This window comes from Entelurus aequoreus, linkage group LG07 (genome assembly GCF_033978785.1).
Source record: "Entelurus aequoreus isolate RoL-2023_Sb linkage group LG07, RoL_Eaeq_v1.1, whole genome shotgun sequence".
NCBI lineage: Eukaryota > Metazoa > Chordata > Actinopteri > Syngnathiformes > Syngnathidae > Entelurus > Entelurus aequoreus.
This window is the reverse complement of record NC_084737.1, coordinates 44,461,989-44,477,933: the sequence shown is the minus strand read 5'-3', so window position 1 is coordinate 44,477,933 and position 15,945 is coordinate 44,461,989. Positions and strand designations below refer to the sequence as shown.

General features: G+C 40.7%; 1 protein-coding gene across 1 annotated transcript in view; it reads left to right on the top strand.

Moving 5' to 3' along the window:
* The window catches only part of b4galt5 (UDP-Gal:betaGlcNAc beta 1,4- galactosyltransferase, polypeptide 5), a 120,968-nt gene that overhangs the window by 89,262 nt on the left and 15,761 nt on the right, over nt 1–15,945 (top strand). The window contains exons 2-3 of the mRNA XM_062053745.1: nt 14,048–14,167; nt 14,251–14,364. Of these exons, the coding sequence (XP_061909729.1) occupies nt 14,048–14,167; nt 14,251–14,364 (234 nt within the window). The remainder of the gene's footprint in view (nt 1–14,047; nt 14,168–14,250; nt 14,365–15,945) is intronic.

Genomic DNA, 15,945 nt, shown 5'->3' with positions numbered 1-15,945 from the left:
GCATGTTCTGTATGTTATAGTTATTTGAATGACTCTTACCATAATATGTTACGTTAACATACCAGGCACGTTCTCAGTTGGTTATTTATGCGTCATATAACGTACACTTATTCAACCTGTTGTTCACTATTCTTTATTTATTTTAAATTGCCTTTCAAATGTCTATTCTTGGTGTTGGATTTTAACAAATAAATTTCCCCAAAAAATGCGACGTATATATGTTTTTTTCCTTCTTTATTGTGCATTTTCGGCCGGTGCGACGTATACTCCGGAGCGACTTATAGTCCGAAAAATTAAATTTACCAGAAATGTATAACCTGTGTCATACAGTAGCCTAAGTATCCGTTTGAGATCGATGCGTTCATACTATCATGGCTTTGGCAGTTAATTGTGAGGTATTCTGTGTTTATGCTTTGTGTAATCAGTTGTTTACTTTCTATTTTGGTGTTGAAATCGGCCTTTGTAGCACTATTGGCAATTAACATTGTTTCATTACTGATGGAGGTCATTGATTTAGCTTTTAAACTGACATAACAGATTCAGTGTTCACTGAGAAGACTCACACTCACAGAGATTCCACTTCCTGAATGTCTGTGGGCATCAATGATGTGCAGGGGCGGTGAAAATGCTCCTTTTCTCTGAATGACAGCTTTAATCCCTGGAAGCTTGGAGTGTATGTATAGTGAGCGTGCTTGTGTCACTGCATGTGTGCATGTAAGGAGGAAAACTGCCTTTCAGCTCTTATCAGTGAGCCAGCAGTGCAGGCCCGATTACCTAACACTGCTGAGCTATCAATGTGCAGTTAATTGCCCTTCAGAGGCAAAGTGGATTGAACATGTGTTTTATTTTTTCCTGGTGGTCAAAAACATCGATTTTCAATTGAATCAGGATTCCTATTTTTAACTATTCTTAATCGATTCAAAAACATAAAATTTGACTTTTGAAAAAATACAAGTTTTTTTGTTTTTTATTTTTTAATCTGTCCTGTACAGCCACTTTATTAAATATTTGGGTAGAATTGTATTAAACAAAACCAGTTTTCTTTTAATTAATATAATGTATTATCTGACCTGTTTATCTATTTTATGGAGGCATGTAGTTAATCATAGAACTGGCACCCAATGTTTTTTAAAAAGTATTGATTTTGAGTCAAGAATCGTTTTGAATCGAGAATCCATTCTGAATGAAATTGTTACCCCAAAGAATCGAATCGTGCCCAAAGATTCACAGCCCTACATCAGCCAGTATTTGTCTCTCAAAGGGGAACTGCACTTTTTTTGTGAATTTTGCCTAGTGTTCACAATCATTATGAAAGACATGACGACAGATGGATTTTTTTTCAATGCATCCTAAATATTAAATAAACGGAAATAAAATTGAGCTTACAGCAGAGCCAATGGAAGGTCCTCTATTCTACCCATAAAACCCAATAAATAACCATCCAAAAACCGCCAACAATACTCCATTTACAGTCGCGATAACACAGACAAACTATTAATTGCGGCACCTTGATCACAAGCGTGTGTACAATTTTGACATGATCAACTAGTGAGGTGTTTCCTCGCTTCCTTGCTCCCTATAAGTTTATTGTAGATCATAAATCATGCCTCTTACCTGGAAAGTAAATGGCTGAGGACGTACTCCGACAAGTTGGTACACTTTGACAGCAAGAACGACGCTAAAAGACGCTTGGTCCCCACCCCATTTTTTGTGAGGATTATGAGACATTCTTCATTTAAACACAAATATATGAACATCCTTGCAGTCAGCATCCTAATGACAGCAGACTTTGCACAGGAAGTGATGTTTTATTATGTTTGTTGGCTCGCATGAAGTCGTTTTTGAAATTAATGCGCCGCGTATGCTTAAAATGGTCGAAATACGTAAATATTAAATGTTATTATAAATATGCCCATTACTACAGTACATATATACTTACATCATGTATATAAAACCTTAATGGAGGTGTTTGGATGTTTTTTTAAGGGCTTTATAGGCAGAATTGAGCGGCTCCCATAAGCTCCATTGTAAGCGGACTTTTGATAACATGTATTTAATATTATTTGAATGCATTAAAATAAAATAACATCCATTGTCATGTCTCTCATAGTGATTGTAAAAGATAGACAAAATTCCGAAAAAAAGTGCAGTTCACCTTTAGGGGGTGGGCATCATTTTAGATAATTTAATGAAACAACAAGAAAAATCGTTTTTTACACATCCATCCATCCATTTCCTACCGCTTATTCCCTCCGGGGTCGCGGGGGCGCCAGAGCCTATCTCAGCTACAATCGGGCGGAAGGCGGGGTACACCCTGGACAAGTCGCCATCTCATCGCAGGTTTTTTACACAACGTATTGTAAAATGACATTATACTGCAGAAATAGGGAGAGATAAAGAGGGAGGATGAAGGGAAGGGCGGATAGGTGAGGAGGTTATGGTAAACAGTAGGTGGGGTTTGGCATGTATACATGAATGTGTTCTGTTAAAGCTATGGTTTAGAAGGTCCCTCAAGGTCTGATTTCATGCTTTATTAGATATACCTTTTTGATGAGCAAGCAGGATGGCACAGTGGATTGCGTTTTAATCTCAAATGCATGATGTAATTGTCTATGATTTGATTGTTTCTCGTCAGTGACATGTCAGGATGCTGAATGCATGCTTGTAGATCCCTTTTCCAATTCCCCACTAATGACCTTGTATTGTAGGCTGTCACGTTAACTTACTCTGAATTTTGGGTCCCCCGTGCCTAATTGCGTTTTTCATTGTTTTGGGCGTCCAAAAATTGACTTCAGTTTGTGGAGTTTGTACTTTACAGTAGACAATGGTCATTGTTAGGGCTGGGCGATATGGACCAAAACCGATACAGCTGTATTTTTAGTCCGAATGGTGGTATATGGTATATACCGGTATCTTAAAAAATGTGCAGTGCTTAAGGGTACTCAGATTATTAAAGTCCCTACAAGGAGAAATATAGGTTATCAAGCAAATTGGTGTATGTTTAAATAAAGCTGTAGTCACTTACCAATAGCCAAATGCAGTCGCTGACCAAAGCATTGTGTTACTCGGGAGTCGATAAGTCGGCAGCGCGCCATATTTTTTTTAAAGTTTGATGCGCAGCGCATCATGTACTGCGTCATAGTGCATCAGAGAAAAACGCAAGGGGTGGGGGTGAGCCATAAAGGCTGCCCTGTGCTTCTCCCGTCAGGCGCAGAGAAGAGCAAAAGACCGTAAAACAAAGGCGCATCAAACGAAAATAGAAGGTTATGGCGTTACTGTCTGAAATATTTACCGCTTTCTAAAAAGTACCGGTATTACGTTGTACTGCCCAGCCCTCGTCACACTCATGGTTTTGTTTCAGACAAGCTTAACCACTTACCTTTCTTAAGCCCTGGGCCATGTTTCTCGAAAAATTACACCCAAAACAATTTTTCTCCTTATTTAATAGATCTGTGTGGGTGATCTTTAGGGGTGTAACAATTAATTTGTACGATGATTAGATTCAAATCATATTTTGAGGTTGCTAATTCGATTCAGGAACGATATTAGTTATTTTAAAACCATAAGATCCGAAACGATTCAGTAAGTTGACTTTGATTCAATAACTTTTTACCAAAACATTTTTACCAGACTGACTAAAAAATAAATACTGGATACTGAAAAAGAGGAAGTTTCCTATATTCCTGTAATTTATTGTAAGTGAATTAGATTTAAATGGATTATTTTTACAAACAAGCAAGTAACCCACAATTATTGGGTTAACACTTTAGGTTTAATTAACAAGAGGAAAATTTTTCTGCTCTCATTTTTAAAATCCAATACATTTTCAATAAAAGTACAGTAACCAACATGTTTACAGTATATTTACCTGCTGTTGTTTTTCAACATAGAAATAACACAGTAATGTCAGAAATAAAATGCAACCAACATCTTTTCAGATTGAATTAACAGTAGTAAAAAACGGTTGTTTTTTGACATAGAAATAATGCAAACATGTTTATAAAAAATCAAATAGAAACCAAATCTTTTCAGGTTGGATGAAACGCGAACCCCACAAAATAACAACATGAAGCCAGAGTACCATTTAGGCCAAAACAGAACATAAAGACAGGAAGTAACAGCGGACTAAGTTTCACTGATGGAACAAATGCCTGAGGCAGAAAGTGGAAAACAGTGTAATGAACTAAGTTGGAAAGTAAGTGAAGGGTGACCACTTTCAGTCATTTATAACTTTTTTACTTTTTCAGTAATACTAATATACTAGGTTTATCACATCGTATTCAACATTCCGCTTCAGCCACTTGGTCCGTTGGCAACACTTGATCCGCTGTCACTTCCGTTGTGTCCATCACTTCCTTTGTGGTTTAAAAATTGTGTAGTGGCTTTATGATATTGTTTTGTGGCTTTTGCAATCTTGCTGTAGCTGAATGTTGCTGTGTTGTGGCTTTATGTTATTGTCTTGTGGCATTTGTTGTGACCTTTCTCGGCCACCGTAGGTATCTGCCATTCAATGTTTTGATGGCTGATGGCTGATGGCACCTGGCGGTGCCGCCACAGACGGGCATATGCCGTTCTTAAATCCAATGATTTTTTTTTTTCTACTATCAATAAAATCAATTTGATTGATATATACTGTATCTTCTGCAAATCAAAAACATGCCTACTGGTTGAATTTTAGGAATATTAATCGATAGACTAGTGTAGTGGATGAATTGTTACACCCCTAGTGATTTTGGTATCAAAATAAAGGGCGAAGGTCTGGCTCTTACTATGATTAAATATTCAATAATCAATTAAAATGTTATCATAAATGCCTCAAAGAGCTGCACAAACCACAACAACATCCCACATCAGGGCACGAAAAAACTCAACCCAATGGACATAATGAGAAACCTTGGAAGGGACCGCAGATGTGGGGGACACCCCCAAGTGACCGGTGCAATGGATGCCGAGTTGATACGGTTAATAACGTGAGAGTCCAGTCCTTATTGAGGCCAGCAGGGGATCCTCTTGTATGTAGACAAATCAACAGTGCAGAGATGTCACCGTTTGATGCACAGAGGAGTAGTCCATCCCGGGTCCTGACTTGGAGCAGCGAGCGCCTCCGCCGTGGAAACTGATCCGTGGCCCCCTGATAACCTTTTCACACAGGAGAGGGGGCAGGGCAGAAAAGAGAGATGGCAGATCAACTGGTCTAAAAAGGGGTCTATTTAAAGGCTAGAGTATACAAATGAGTTTTAGGATGGGACTTAAATTCTTCAACTGAGGTAGCATCTCTAACTGTACTCTAGGGCATTCCAGAGTACTGGAATACTAGTACAGCCATCAGCCATCAACACATTAAATGGCAGATACCTACGGTGGCCGAGAAAGGTCACAACAAATGCCACAAGACAATAACATAACGCCACAACACAGCAACTTTCAGCTACAGCACGATTGCAAAAGCCACAAAACAATATCATAAAACCACAACACAATTTTAAACCACAAAGGAAGTGATGGACACAACGGAAGTGACAGCGGACCAAGTGTTGCCAACGGACCAAGTGGCTGAGGCGGAATGTTGAATACGATGTAATGAACATTGTATATTAGTATAACTGCAGACTTCCAGATGTGACCTCACCTCTTTGTCTCTTCCACTACACACATTAAATGATTGGCTGTATTGACACTGCATTGATACTGCATTGGTGTTTCATAATGCCGCCAACAGCTGGATTAACAAAGGCACTGCATTTGAGCTGCACTGCATGAAGCATTTGTTATGACAATAACCAATATTCGTAAAGAGGGGGGTTATTGATATGTATTTTATATCTATGAAGTGTATGGAACTTCTTAGGTCCAATATGATACAGTACCTTTGAAACAAATGTGCATAGTTTTTCGTGGTCAACAATATTATGGCAAGGTATGCTACTATGATTCCATATTTACTGATGTTTACATATCAGCAGTTATACTGATTGAAACAGCTATCTGAACAGCTTTCTTGGTCTTCTCTTTCTCCTCATATTTCTGGCTCACCTTGTACTTGAGGACCTAAAATCAAAAGGTAGAGATTGAAAAGTCATTAAAATATTTCCCCCCTTTACGTTAAATGCATTGCACTAAATGCACTTACTAAAATGGCCCTTCATAAATATGCTGTTGTAACCATAAAACACAACAAATTATTAAAACAACATCTATGGGTCGCTTTTGCTAAGTTATTGCTTTGAAATTTTCTCTGCTGCCTTAAGGTGCTTACATACTCCAGCCCTCTGGGCAGCGCATTCTCCATGCAGAATGTTGAATCTGCAACGTTATAGAGTCCTGTAAAATTTCCATCAAACACTACTATTTCCCACCATTTCTATGTGTTGTTTACGTGTTTCTGTCAACAAAGTGAAGCTGCTCTACGTTTTGTTAAGCAGTGAACTAAAGAGACGGTCGGTGGTGTGCACAGCATTAGATGTCACGAGACAAAGAAGAGGAGTATTCTCGGCAAATAGTGCTCGCTACTAGCTGCTCTGAGCAAAATGTTGCAGCCAGTTTGACTACAGGCACATAAACTGTCGGAAATTGTCTCAGAGGTGAGTTGTGGAAAACATTTAATTCATACATTGGCCTTATTTTAACTTTATAATATGCTTTGGTGGCAAAATGTAGATCGGTGTGCAATGTAATGCGGGCCGATGTGAAAACTATACGCCATGCAGCGGGTAGAGGTCTTTTAGCTTCAAAAGGTAAACAACTGTTGACATTACGTGAATATTTCCAGACAACTTAATGCCATTTTAAAGAGCGAGCCAACAGTTTATCAAAAATTACAGTTAATTAACAGCGACCAGGCTGTTTTGCTTTACGTATGCACTGAAAATGTAGCATGACACCATAATCACCAAGCCAGGGCACAATAGCAGATTATGAATTGATTAAGAATGCATTTTTACGATTGTGTGGTGTTCCTCGTTCATTAACTGAGACTTAAATCATCCTTCCATTTTCTACCGCTTTTCCCTCAATTGAGGTTAAATAGAGTGCACTATTTGTGCCACAGAGTAACTGTCGATTCAGTCTATTTGGCACATATTACCAACAATTAGAGATGTTGCAACCATTACACATCTGATGTTAAATTATTGTGACTTTACCCCGGCTGGCATAACTGCTTCTCAAGAACCTTCATTGTGTTTTGCATTGCATGTTTATAAGCACGACCAACTTTCCGTCTGCTGTTTTTTGTTACAAAGCATTCAAAGCAGGGGTCTCAGACACGCGGCCCGCGGGCCAATTGCGGCCCGCGAGACGTTATTTTGCGGCCTGCACCTTAATATGAAAATGTAATGTTAATGTGGCCCGCAAGTTTTATATGAATGGCGCTTGACAGCGTCATACTTGCCAACCCTCCCGATTTATTCGGGAGACTCCCGAATTTCAGGGCAACCTTTCTCTCGAATGTCTGCCGATTTTTACCCAAACAACAATAATAAGGGTGTGCCGTGATGGCACTGCATTTAGCGCCCTCTACAACCTGTACAAACGGCGTGCCAGCCCAGTCACATGTGTTTGGCTTCTGTACACACACGTAAGTTACTGCAAGACATACTTGATCAACAGCCACACAGGTCACACTGATGGTGGCCGTATAAACAACTTTAAAGGCCTACTGAAACCCACTACTACCGACCACGCAGTCTGATAGTTTATATATCAATGATGAAATCTTAACATTGCAACACATGGCAATACGGCCGGGTTAACTTATAAAGTGCAATTTTATAATTGCCGGGAAACTTCCGCTTGAAAACGTCTCTGTATGATGACGTATGCGCGTGACGTCACGACGGCAACGGAAGTATTCGGACCCAATGTGTCACCATACAAAAAGCTCTGTGTTCATCGAAAAATTCCACAGTATTCTGGACATCTGTGTTGGTGAATCTTTTGCAATTTGTTTAATGAACAATGGAGACTGCAAAAAAGAAAGTTGTAGGTGGAATCGGTGTATTAGCTGCGGACTACAGCAACACAACCGGGAAGACAGAGATGGATAGCAGACGCGTTAGCCGCCGAACTCACCTTAACTTCCTCCGTCTCGCCGACCGCATCTGTGATCGGGTGAAGTCCTTCGTCGCACCGTCGATCGCTGGAACGCAGGTGAGCACAGGTGTTGATGAGCAGATGAGGGCTGGCTGGCGTAGGTGGATAGCTAATGTTTGGTGTGTGAGGTCCGGTTGATAAGTAAGCTTCAATGTCGTCGTTAGCAACACAGCATTGTTAAGCTTCGCCAAGCTGGAAATTATTAACCATGTAGTTACATGTCCATGGTTTAATAGTATTGTTGATCTTCTGTCTATCCTTCCATTTAGGGATTTATTTATTTTGTTTCTATCTGCATTGGAGCCAGATGCTATCACGTTAGCTCAGTATCTAAAGAGCTTCGCTGATGTATTGTCGTGGAGATAAAAGTCACTGTGAATGTCCATTTCGCATTCTCAACTCTCATTTTCAAGAGGATATAGTATCCGAGGTGGTTTAAAATACAAATCCGTGATCCACAATAGAAAAAGGAGAGTGTGTGGAATCCAATGAGACCTTGTACCTAAGGCTGCAGCTAACGATTATTTTTCTATCGATTAATCTATAGATTATTTTTTTCGATTAATCGGTTAATCTATAGATTATTTTTTTCGATTAATCTATAGATTATTTTTCCTTTTGGCGATTATTTTTTTTATTCAAAATGAAGATGAAAAAATAAATGTAGGCCCGTTTTTTCAAAAGGCATCGCTTTTATTTACAAAAAAAAAGAAGTATGGCCACTCAGTCAACATTGACAACAACATGACTAACTATTCTGTAACAATGTAAACATTTAAAACTTTTAACATTTAACAAAATTAAAAGTAGCTTATTTGCTTTTTAATGTGCAAATATAAAAGTCAACATCCAGTGCAAATCTTAATATTCTGCAATAGTATAAGCATTTCAAAAGTAAAAGTATTGCTTATTTTGCTTTAAAATGTGCAAAAATAAAGATAAACATCCAATACAAAAAAGTGCAAAACGAAATATTCTGTAACCACAGTGTAAACATTTCAACAAAAGTGAAAGTATTGCTTATTTGCTAAAATGTGCAAAAATAAAGATAAACATCCAATACAAAAAAGTGCCAATCTAAATATTCTGGAGCACTGTAAACATTAAGTATTGCTTTTAAAATGTGCAAAATAAACATCCAGTCCAACACAGTACACAATAACCAATTCTACTCATTCCAGTGAGTGACTAACAGTTGTAATGAAGAAAGGTTAGCATGTCTACATGCTCTGCTTCTTTTCTTGTTTACAATATTCCCAGCAGCTGAAAATAGGCGCTCAGAAGGGGTCGATGTGGCTGGAACTGAGAGATAATTAGCCTTCACCTCAAGCCAGGACTGCGAGTGAGCTGAGCTGCAGTTTATATTTCTAGAAGGTCAACGGGCTCATAGTGATGTTACTAGTAGTTGACTGGGAGGTGTTTATTATCATTTGGGGAGAGTCCGCTGCCTGATGCTCACCTGCTAAACACCTATCTGCTCCACGCTGAAGCGCTGACTACATGCGCTCTGAATACACACTGCTGATTGGCTGATAATGCTTCGTCTGTACCAATCAGGTGGTTGTGTGGGTGGGACAATGCTGCGTGTGTACCAATCAGATGGTTGTGTGGGTGGGACAATGCTGCGTGCTGAGACAGAGGCAGAGGAGCGAAGCAGCTTGTTAAGACTTTAGCAGCTAAGGTTAGCTTTAGCTTAGAAACTCGTTCGGTACACCCCTGTACCGAACCGAAAGCCCCGTACCGAAACGGTTCAATACAAAACACGTACCGTTACACCCCTAGCAGATACAAATGACACATTCATGTTTTTGTGTAATGATGACAACGTATACTCGCGCGGACGATTGACTAGTTGATGGTTTTCTTTTCAAATGTTCGTTCATAGCCGTTGTGCTGCTATGATAGGCCATTTCCGCTCGACACAGTGTGCATACAACAACATTATTAGGCCGTTTATTGAAATACTCCCACACTTTTGACCACTTTTGGCATGCTTTTCCCCTTCGCTCGCATCGTCTGCTTTGATCGTCTGCTTTGCGCTTCGCCATGACGGTAGTGTGACGTAAATATGCGACGCGTCGACGCACAAAAACGGCGTCTACGTATTTACGTAACCGATGACGTCGACTACGTCGACGCGTCGTTTCAGCCTTACTTGTACCTAAGTTATGGTCAGAGCAAAAAAAGATACACACTGCACTGCCTCTCTAGTTCTTCACTCTAACGTTCCTCATCCACGAATCTTTCATCCTCGCTCAAATTAATGGGGTAATCGTCGCTTTCTCGGTCCGAATCTCTCTCGCTCCCTTGTAAACAACGGGGAATTGTGAGGAATCATACCTCCTGTGACGTCACGCTACTTCCGGTATAGGCAAGGCTTTTTTTTATCAGCGACCAAAAGTTGCGAACTTTATCGTCGTTGTTCTATACTAAATCCTTTCAGCAAAAATATGGCAATATCGCGAAATAATCAAGTATGACACATAGAATGGATCTGCTATCCCCGTTTAAATAAAAAACATTCATTTCAGTAGGCCTTTAACACTGTTACAAATATGCGCCACACTGTGAACCCACACCAAACAAGAATGACAAACACTTTTCGGGAGAACATCCGCACCGTAACACAACATAAACACAACAGAACAAATACCCAGAATTCCATTCAGCCCTAACTCTTCCGGGCTACAATATACACCCCCGCTACCACCAAACCCCAACCCCCCAACCCTTCCCCCTCCACATATCAAGCGCCCCCCCTCCCTCTGTGCGTCGGTTGAGGTGGGCGGGGTTGGGGGGCGGGGTTTGGTGGTAGCGGGGGTGTATATTGTAGCCCGGAAGAGTTAGGGCTGCTAGGTGTTCTGGGTATTTGTTCTGTTGTGTTTATGTTGTCTTACGGTGCGGGTATTCTCCCGAAATGTGTTTGTCATTCTTGTTTGGTGTGGGTTCACAGTGTGGCACATATTTGTAACAGTTGTTTATACGACCACCCTCAGTGTGACCTGTATGGCTGTTGATCAAGTATGTCTTGCAGTCACTTACGTGTGTCTGCAGAAGCCTCATACAACATGTGACTGGGCCGGCACGCTGTTTGTATGGGGAAAAAGCGGACCCGACGACAGGTTGTAGAGGATGTTTAAGGCAGTGCTATCACGGCACGCCTTAAATATTGTTGTCCGGGTGAAAATCGGGACAAATTCGGGAGAATGGTTGCCCTGGGAGATTGTCGGGAGGGGCACTGAAATTCGGGAGTCTCCCGGAAAAATCGTGAGGGTTGGCAAGTATGTTGCTAGGGCGGGATAGCCATTCAAAGAAAGTGAATTCATTAAAAAGTGCATGTTAGATTTTTTTAAGAAATCTTTTCTTGCGGCCCAGCTTCACCCAGTTTCTGCATCCAGTGGCCCCCAGGTAAATTGAGTTTGAGACCCCTGATTTAAAGGTTGCACACTAGTGCAGGCAACTAGTGTTTAATCCAGTTCATCCCTTGTATACACATGTATACTTCAAAGATTTGTACGGTACTTGGAAAGATACAAGGATCTCCCTATGCTTTGGAGGCATGGGAAGGACACTTGGGTTGACTGGGTCACATGCAAATAATCTTTCAGCAATTTTCCATCACATGGCGCCACAGAGGGGCCTCATTTGGAGTGAGTGAGTGACTGAGTGTCCTATACAGTAGTTTTCACATTTTTTCATTCCCTTTTAAAATTGCTAGTTTCTGCAGAGCTCCTGTAACCACACAATACTATTTGCAAGTTAAAAGAGGTAAAATTAGATATTTGTTGCAATAACTTTATATAGCCACAAGTGTCTAGTTCTGCAAGCCTAGGCACTTTGTGTTGAATAAAATGAATGTGATGGAAACTGTAATACAATTACCGATGACAAAACATCCCATGGATTTCTAGCTCAGCGGTATTACTCACACGCGCATGCACAAACACACATGGACGTGCATTTATCGAGGGGTGTGCATCATGTTGGGATTGCTTGGTTTGGATTAGTGGCCAAGGGATTGTGCAGAGTTGCAAATTTACAAGGGAAGCAATTCAACAGAGTTTAGCAGCATGCTAACATGTTTCACATTGAAAGAACAAAAGTACAGCACTAGTAGTGTTTTTCAAAGAGTTGTGGCCAAAAAGCCAAAATACAGTAAGTGTCAGGTTTTATTGTGGTACTTTTGTCAATCACCTTTACAGTGAAGTCCTATGTACTTACTGTCATAAAACAGGAACACTTCTTGTTCTTTCAAAATCCAATAATTGACTGAATGAGTTTCATATTACCAATTTGACACATTTGGATGTGTGTTAGACAACATAGATTAATTTAACTGACCCCTTTATGTGACAAAACTTGCGCTTTCCTCTGACCTGCTTTTGGATCTACTGGCTGCGATGAGGTGGCGACTTGTCCAGGGTGTACCCCGCCTTTCGCCCGAATGCAGCTGAGATAGGCTCCAGCATCCCCCGCGACCCCGAACGGGACAAGCGGTAGAAATGGATGGATGGATGGATGGATGGGCTAAGCCAACCTTCCTGTCTTTCCAGCCACTTGTATCACTCTGTGGTATTGTATTGAAGTACTACAAATCATAACCTTACATGGTGCAGGATTTAAAGGGTAGTTCAATAATTATTTCACACCATCTCTGGGTGCGGTGGGCAAAACCATAAAACTTGATCTAGTGATCAATACTGATTAAGCCTGTTGATGTGTTACTGTAAATGTAATAGTCATACTCTCAACTTGACTGATCTCATCGACAATTCCACTGAATCAGTTTTTATTGCACAACTCGTGCATCATCTGATTTTGCTTTTATTTCTATTAGTGTCTGTTTTCCCATAGCAAAATATCATCAGTGACTCAGTGCAATACTGTAGAAACAAAAGAGCACATTGCAGTTACCTTGCATAGACTGCAGGAGCCCTCCAATCAACTCGAATTTGTCATCTTATAGTTAGCTAAAATTGAGTTTTCCCCTGCCTTGTTCCCCCATAATCCCAGATTAAGATTCCAGTGGTTTTCTTCTTTGACATGAAAGACTAGTTATGTTTTTGGGAAATTCCCTTCAGTGAGTCCACTAAGGCAGAAAATATGACAAGCATTTTTTGATGAGCTGTTGACCATGTTGGAACTTCTTTAGTGTTAAACAGAGAGGAGGAATGTAAAGAATGACATTTTATCACAAGTTTAAGCAACACAGAGGTAAAATAATTTTGATGGCGCTCTGGACAATAAGATCAATACAATATTACGAATGGTCCTTCTACTAAAAACTGTCCTGGATATTGTAGGCATACTCCCAATGGTAGGAGTTTTACTGTTTTTGAGAAATTGAGGTTACTGTATGTGTACTCTGCCTTCTGCCCGAGTGCAGCTGGGATGGGCTCCAGCCCCCCACGGCCCTGAGATGGACAAGCGGTAGAAAATGAATAGATGGATGGGTGTTCAGTGGTCTGACTTTAGCTTCTCACTATGTGTTTGTCATCTACAGGTATTTCAGTTTGAAGTAACTGACTTACTTCATGGGACATTCAAGAGTTGTTTTCTGCTCGGCAAATAGATGTTAAATGAACCATAATATGAAATATACACAGAATTGTGGGCAGTTTATGCAAATGCAAAAGAAAGACGTAATACAACTATCTTATATTATTCTGCACTTTGTTTCGCCTGTCAACGATTTGAGTAGTGCTGATGTTTTATATTCTTGACCTAAACACCAAATTGTACTCCACAGTTTTAAGTGGGAGTTAATAAGCAAAATAGCAATTGTTATCTTACTGTAGCTTTAAAGCAAAGGAAAAGCAAGTCTGAGACGTTAGCATTCATGGACAATCGTAGGCTGTTACACCTACATCAGCCTAATATCTTCTTTAAATCTGCTAGAAATAAACACTTGAACTGAGAGCACAGGAATAAAGTCCTCCTCTGTCTCTTTCCACAGTGAATGAGTATGTGTTCATGGTCCAAGCCAGAGGGATCCAGATCAGAGAAAATGTGAAGAACATTGGAGCTCAGGTCCTGGAGCAGGTGGTGAGAGGTGCCTACAACATCAATGGCACAGGTAAAATAATATATATTGTACCCTTGAGGCCCATCAGTACACACCTTATTCAGAAATAGAGACTGATATTAGTATGTTTACAGATTACTCCTATGACTTCAACATGAGCGAAAGTGATGCTCCACCCACTGCATACCTTCCTGAGGACTTCACATATCTCCCCTCACAAGTTTGCCCTGAGAGGCTGCCCTCTATGAGTAAGTTATTGTCTTGTTCTTTCTTTAAGCGTATGTTGTCCAGATCAGAGCCGATTATAGAGTATAGGCAACTCGGTTTCAGACGATATCTTAAATGATTGGGGGCCAACTTTGGCTTGCCACAGCTATGGCTATGTGTACACTGCACATCCTCTTTCGACATCTCTTGTAATTGAATAGTTTTTTTGCCTTGTAAACATGCCTTGTTGCGTAGCATTGGGCAAAACTGCGCAAAAACTGCACGAAGCATTTGCATCTTTTTCCCCGCAATAATCCATAAAGCCAAAAAGTATGGGAAGTGAAGGTTCGCCGTAAAGGCTGGAGAGCCAATGACAACAGTAATTTGTGCGAGGTTAGATAACATAAATTGTCTGTAAGTTATGGTCAAGAAGGTCAGAAATCGACAATGTACTATCATTGACTCTGGACATGATTGACCTATGATCTAGACAGAACCTATTTTTATAAAATATTTTCATAACAAGGATCCTCTGAAGCAGAATCAGAAATACTTTATTAATCCCCGAGGGGAAATTAAGATTTTCAGCACAATCCCATTAAGAGCAGACACACATTATATGGAGACAGAACAGGATCGCTGACGGGTCTGCCAACTTCCGGCGCCCCTTACAAAAAAGGTGAGAAACAGGTGGGGGGCCTGGGGGTGAGAATAAATATTCAGTCTAAGCCTGGGCCCTTGGAGAAGGGGTCCAGACTGAGGCCAAGGGAAAAAAAATCTCATAGCCATAGCACGTGTGGTGTTCCATGCCATCGTCTGCTGGGGTTGGGGGAGTATGGCCAGAGACAGGAGCTGACCCAACAAAGCAACCAAGAGAGCCGACTCCACTCTCGGTCGCCCACTACCTCTCGGCCAGTGTCCAGTCTGCATGGATGAGCGAGGATGCGTCTAAGGAGACCGAGGTTTCCGATACCTGCTCATTCAGCCAAGACACTGTGAAGCCCGTCCGTCCCGATGCTCAGCGCCAGTTCCGCAGCCCTGTCTCTTCATCCGCATCTCCTCCAGTCTCTCCAAACGGACTCTGGTGTGGCAGAGACCCAGCAGCTGGTCTCAATGGCCAAAATGCTCCCGGGAGGCAGATCCTGAAGGCCACAAAAAAGCACCGCAGAAGTCCCGAAAGTGCCACACCTTGTTGCACAGTCCCAAAGGGACAAAGGGACAGTCCAAAAGGCAAAAAAAAAACAAAAAAAAAAACATGTGAAAACTAGAGGGAAATATCAGGGACACAAAAGGATGACACAAGAGCACAGAGCTCCTGCCAACAGCAGTCACTACAGCAGTGCCATCTTGGGAAAAAAAATATAAAAATCCTGTTATTGCTATATAATTCTTGACATGTTTTTTTTAATGTGCAATGTGACTGCAAACTGTTTCAAACTTTCATAGAAAGGCTCATATGTAAATGAATCCAAATGTTCATAGAAAAGCCCTAGATGTTTACGAGCAAATTCAAACTGATTAATATGTTTTCATATATGTATAGTTGTGTTACAACTGTTATAAAGCTCTTCATTGTCAAAAGTTTGGTAGTTGTATGATGTATATGTAAATTAGATATCAGT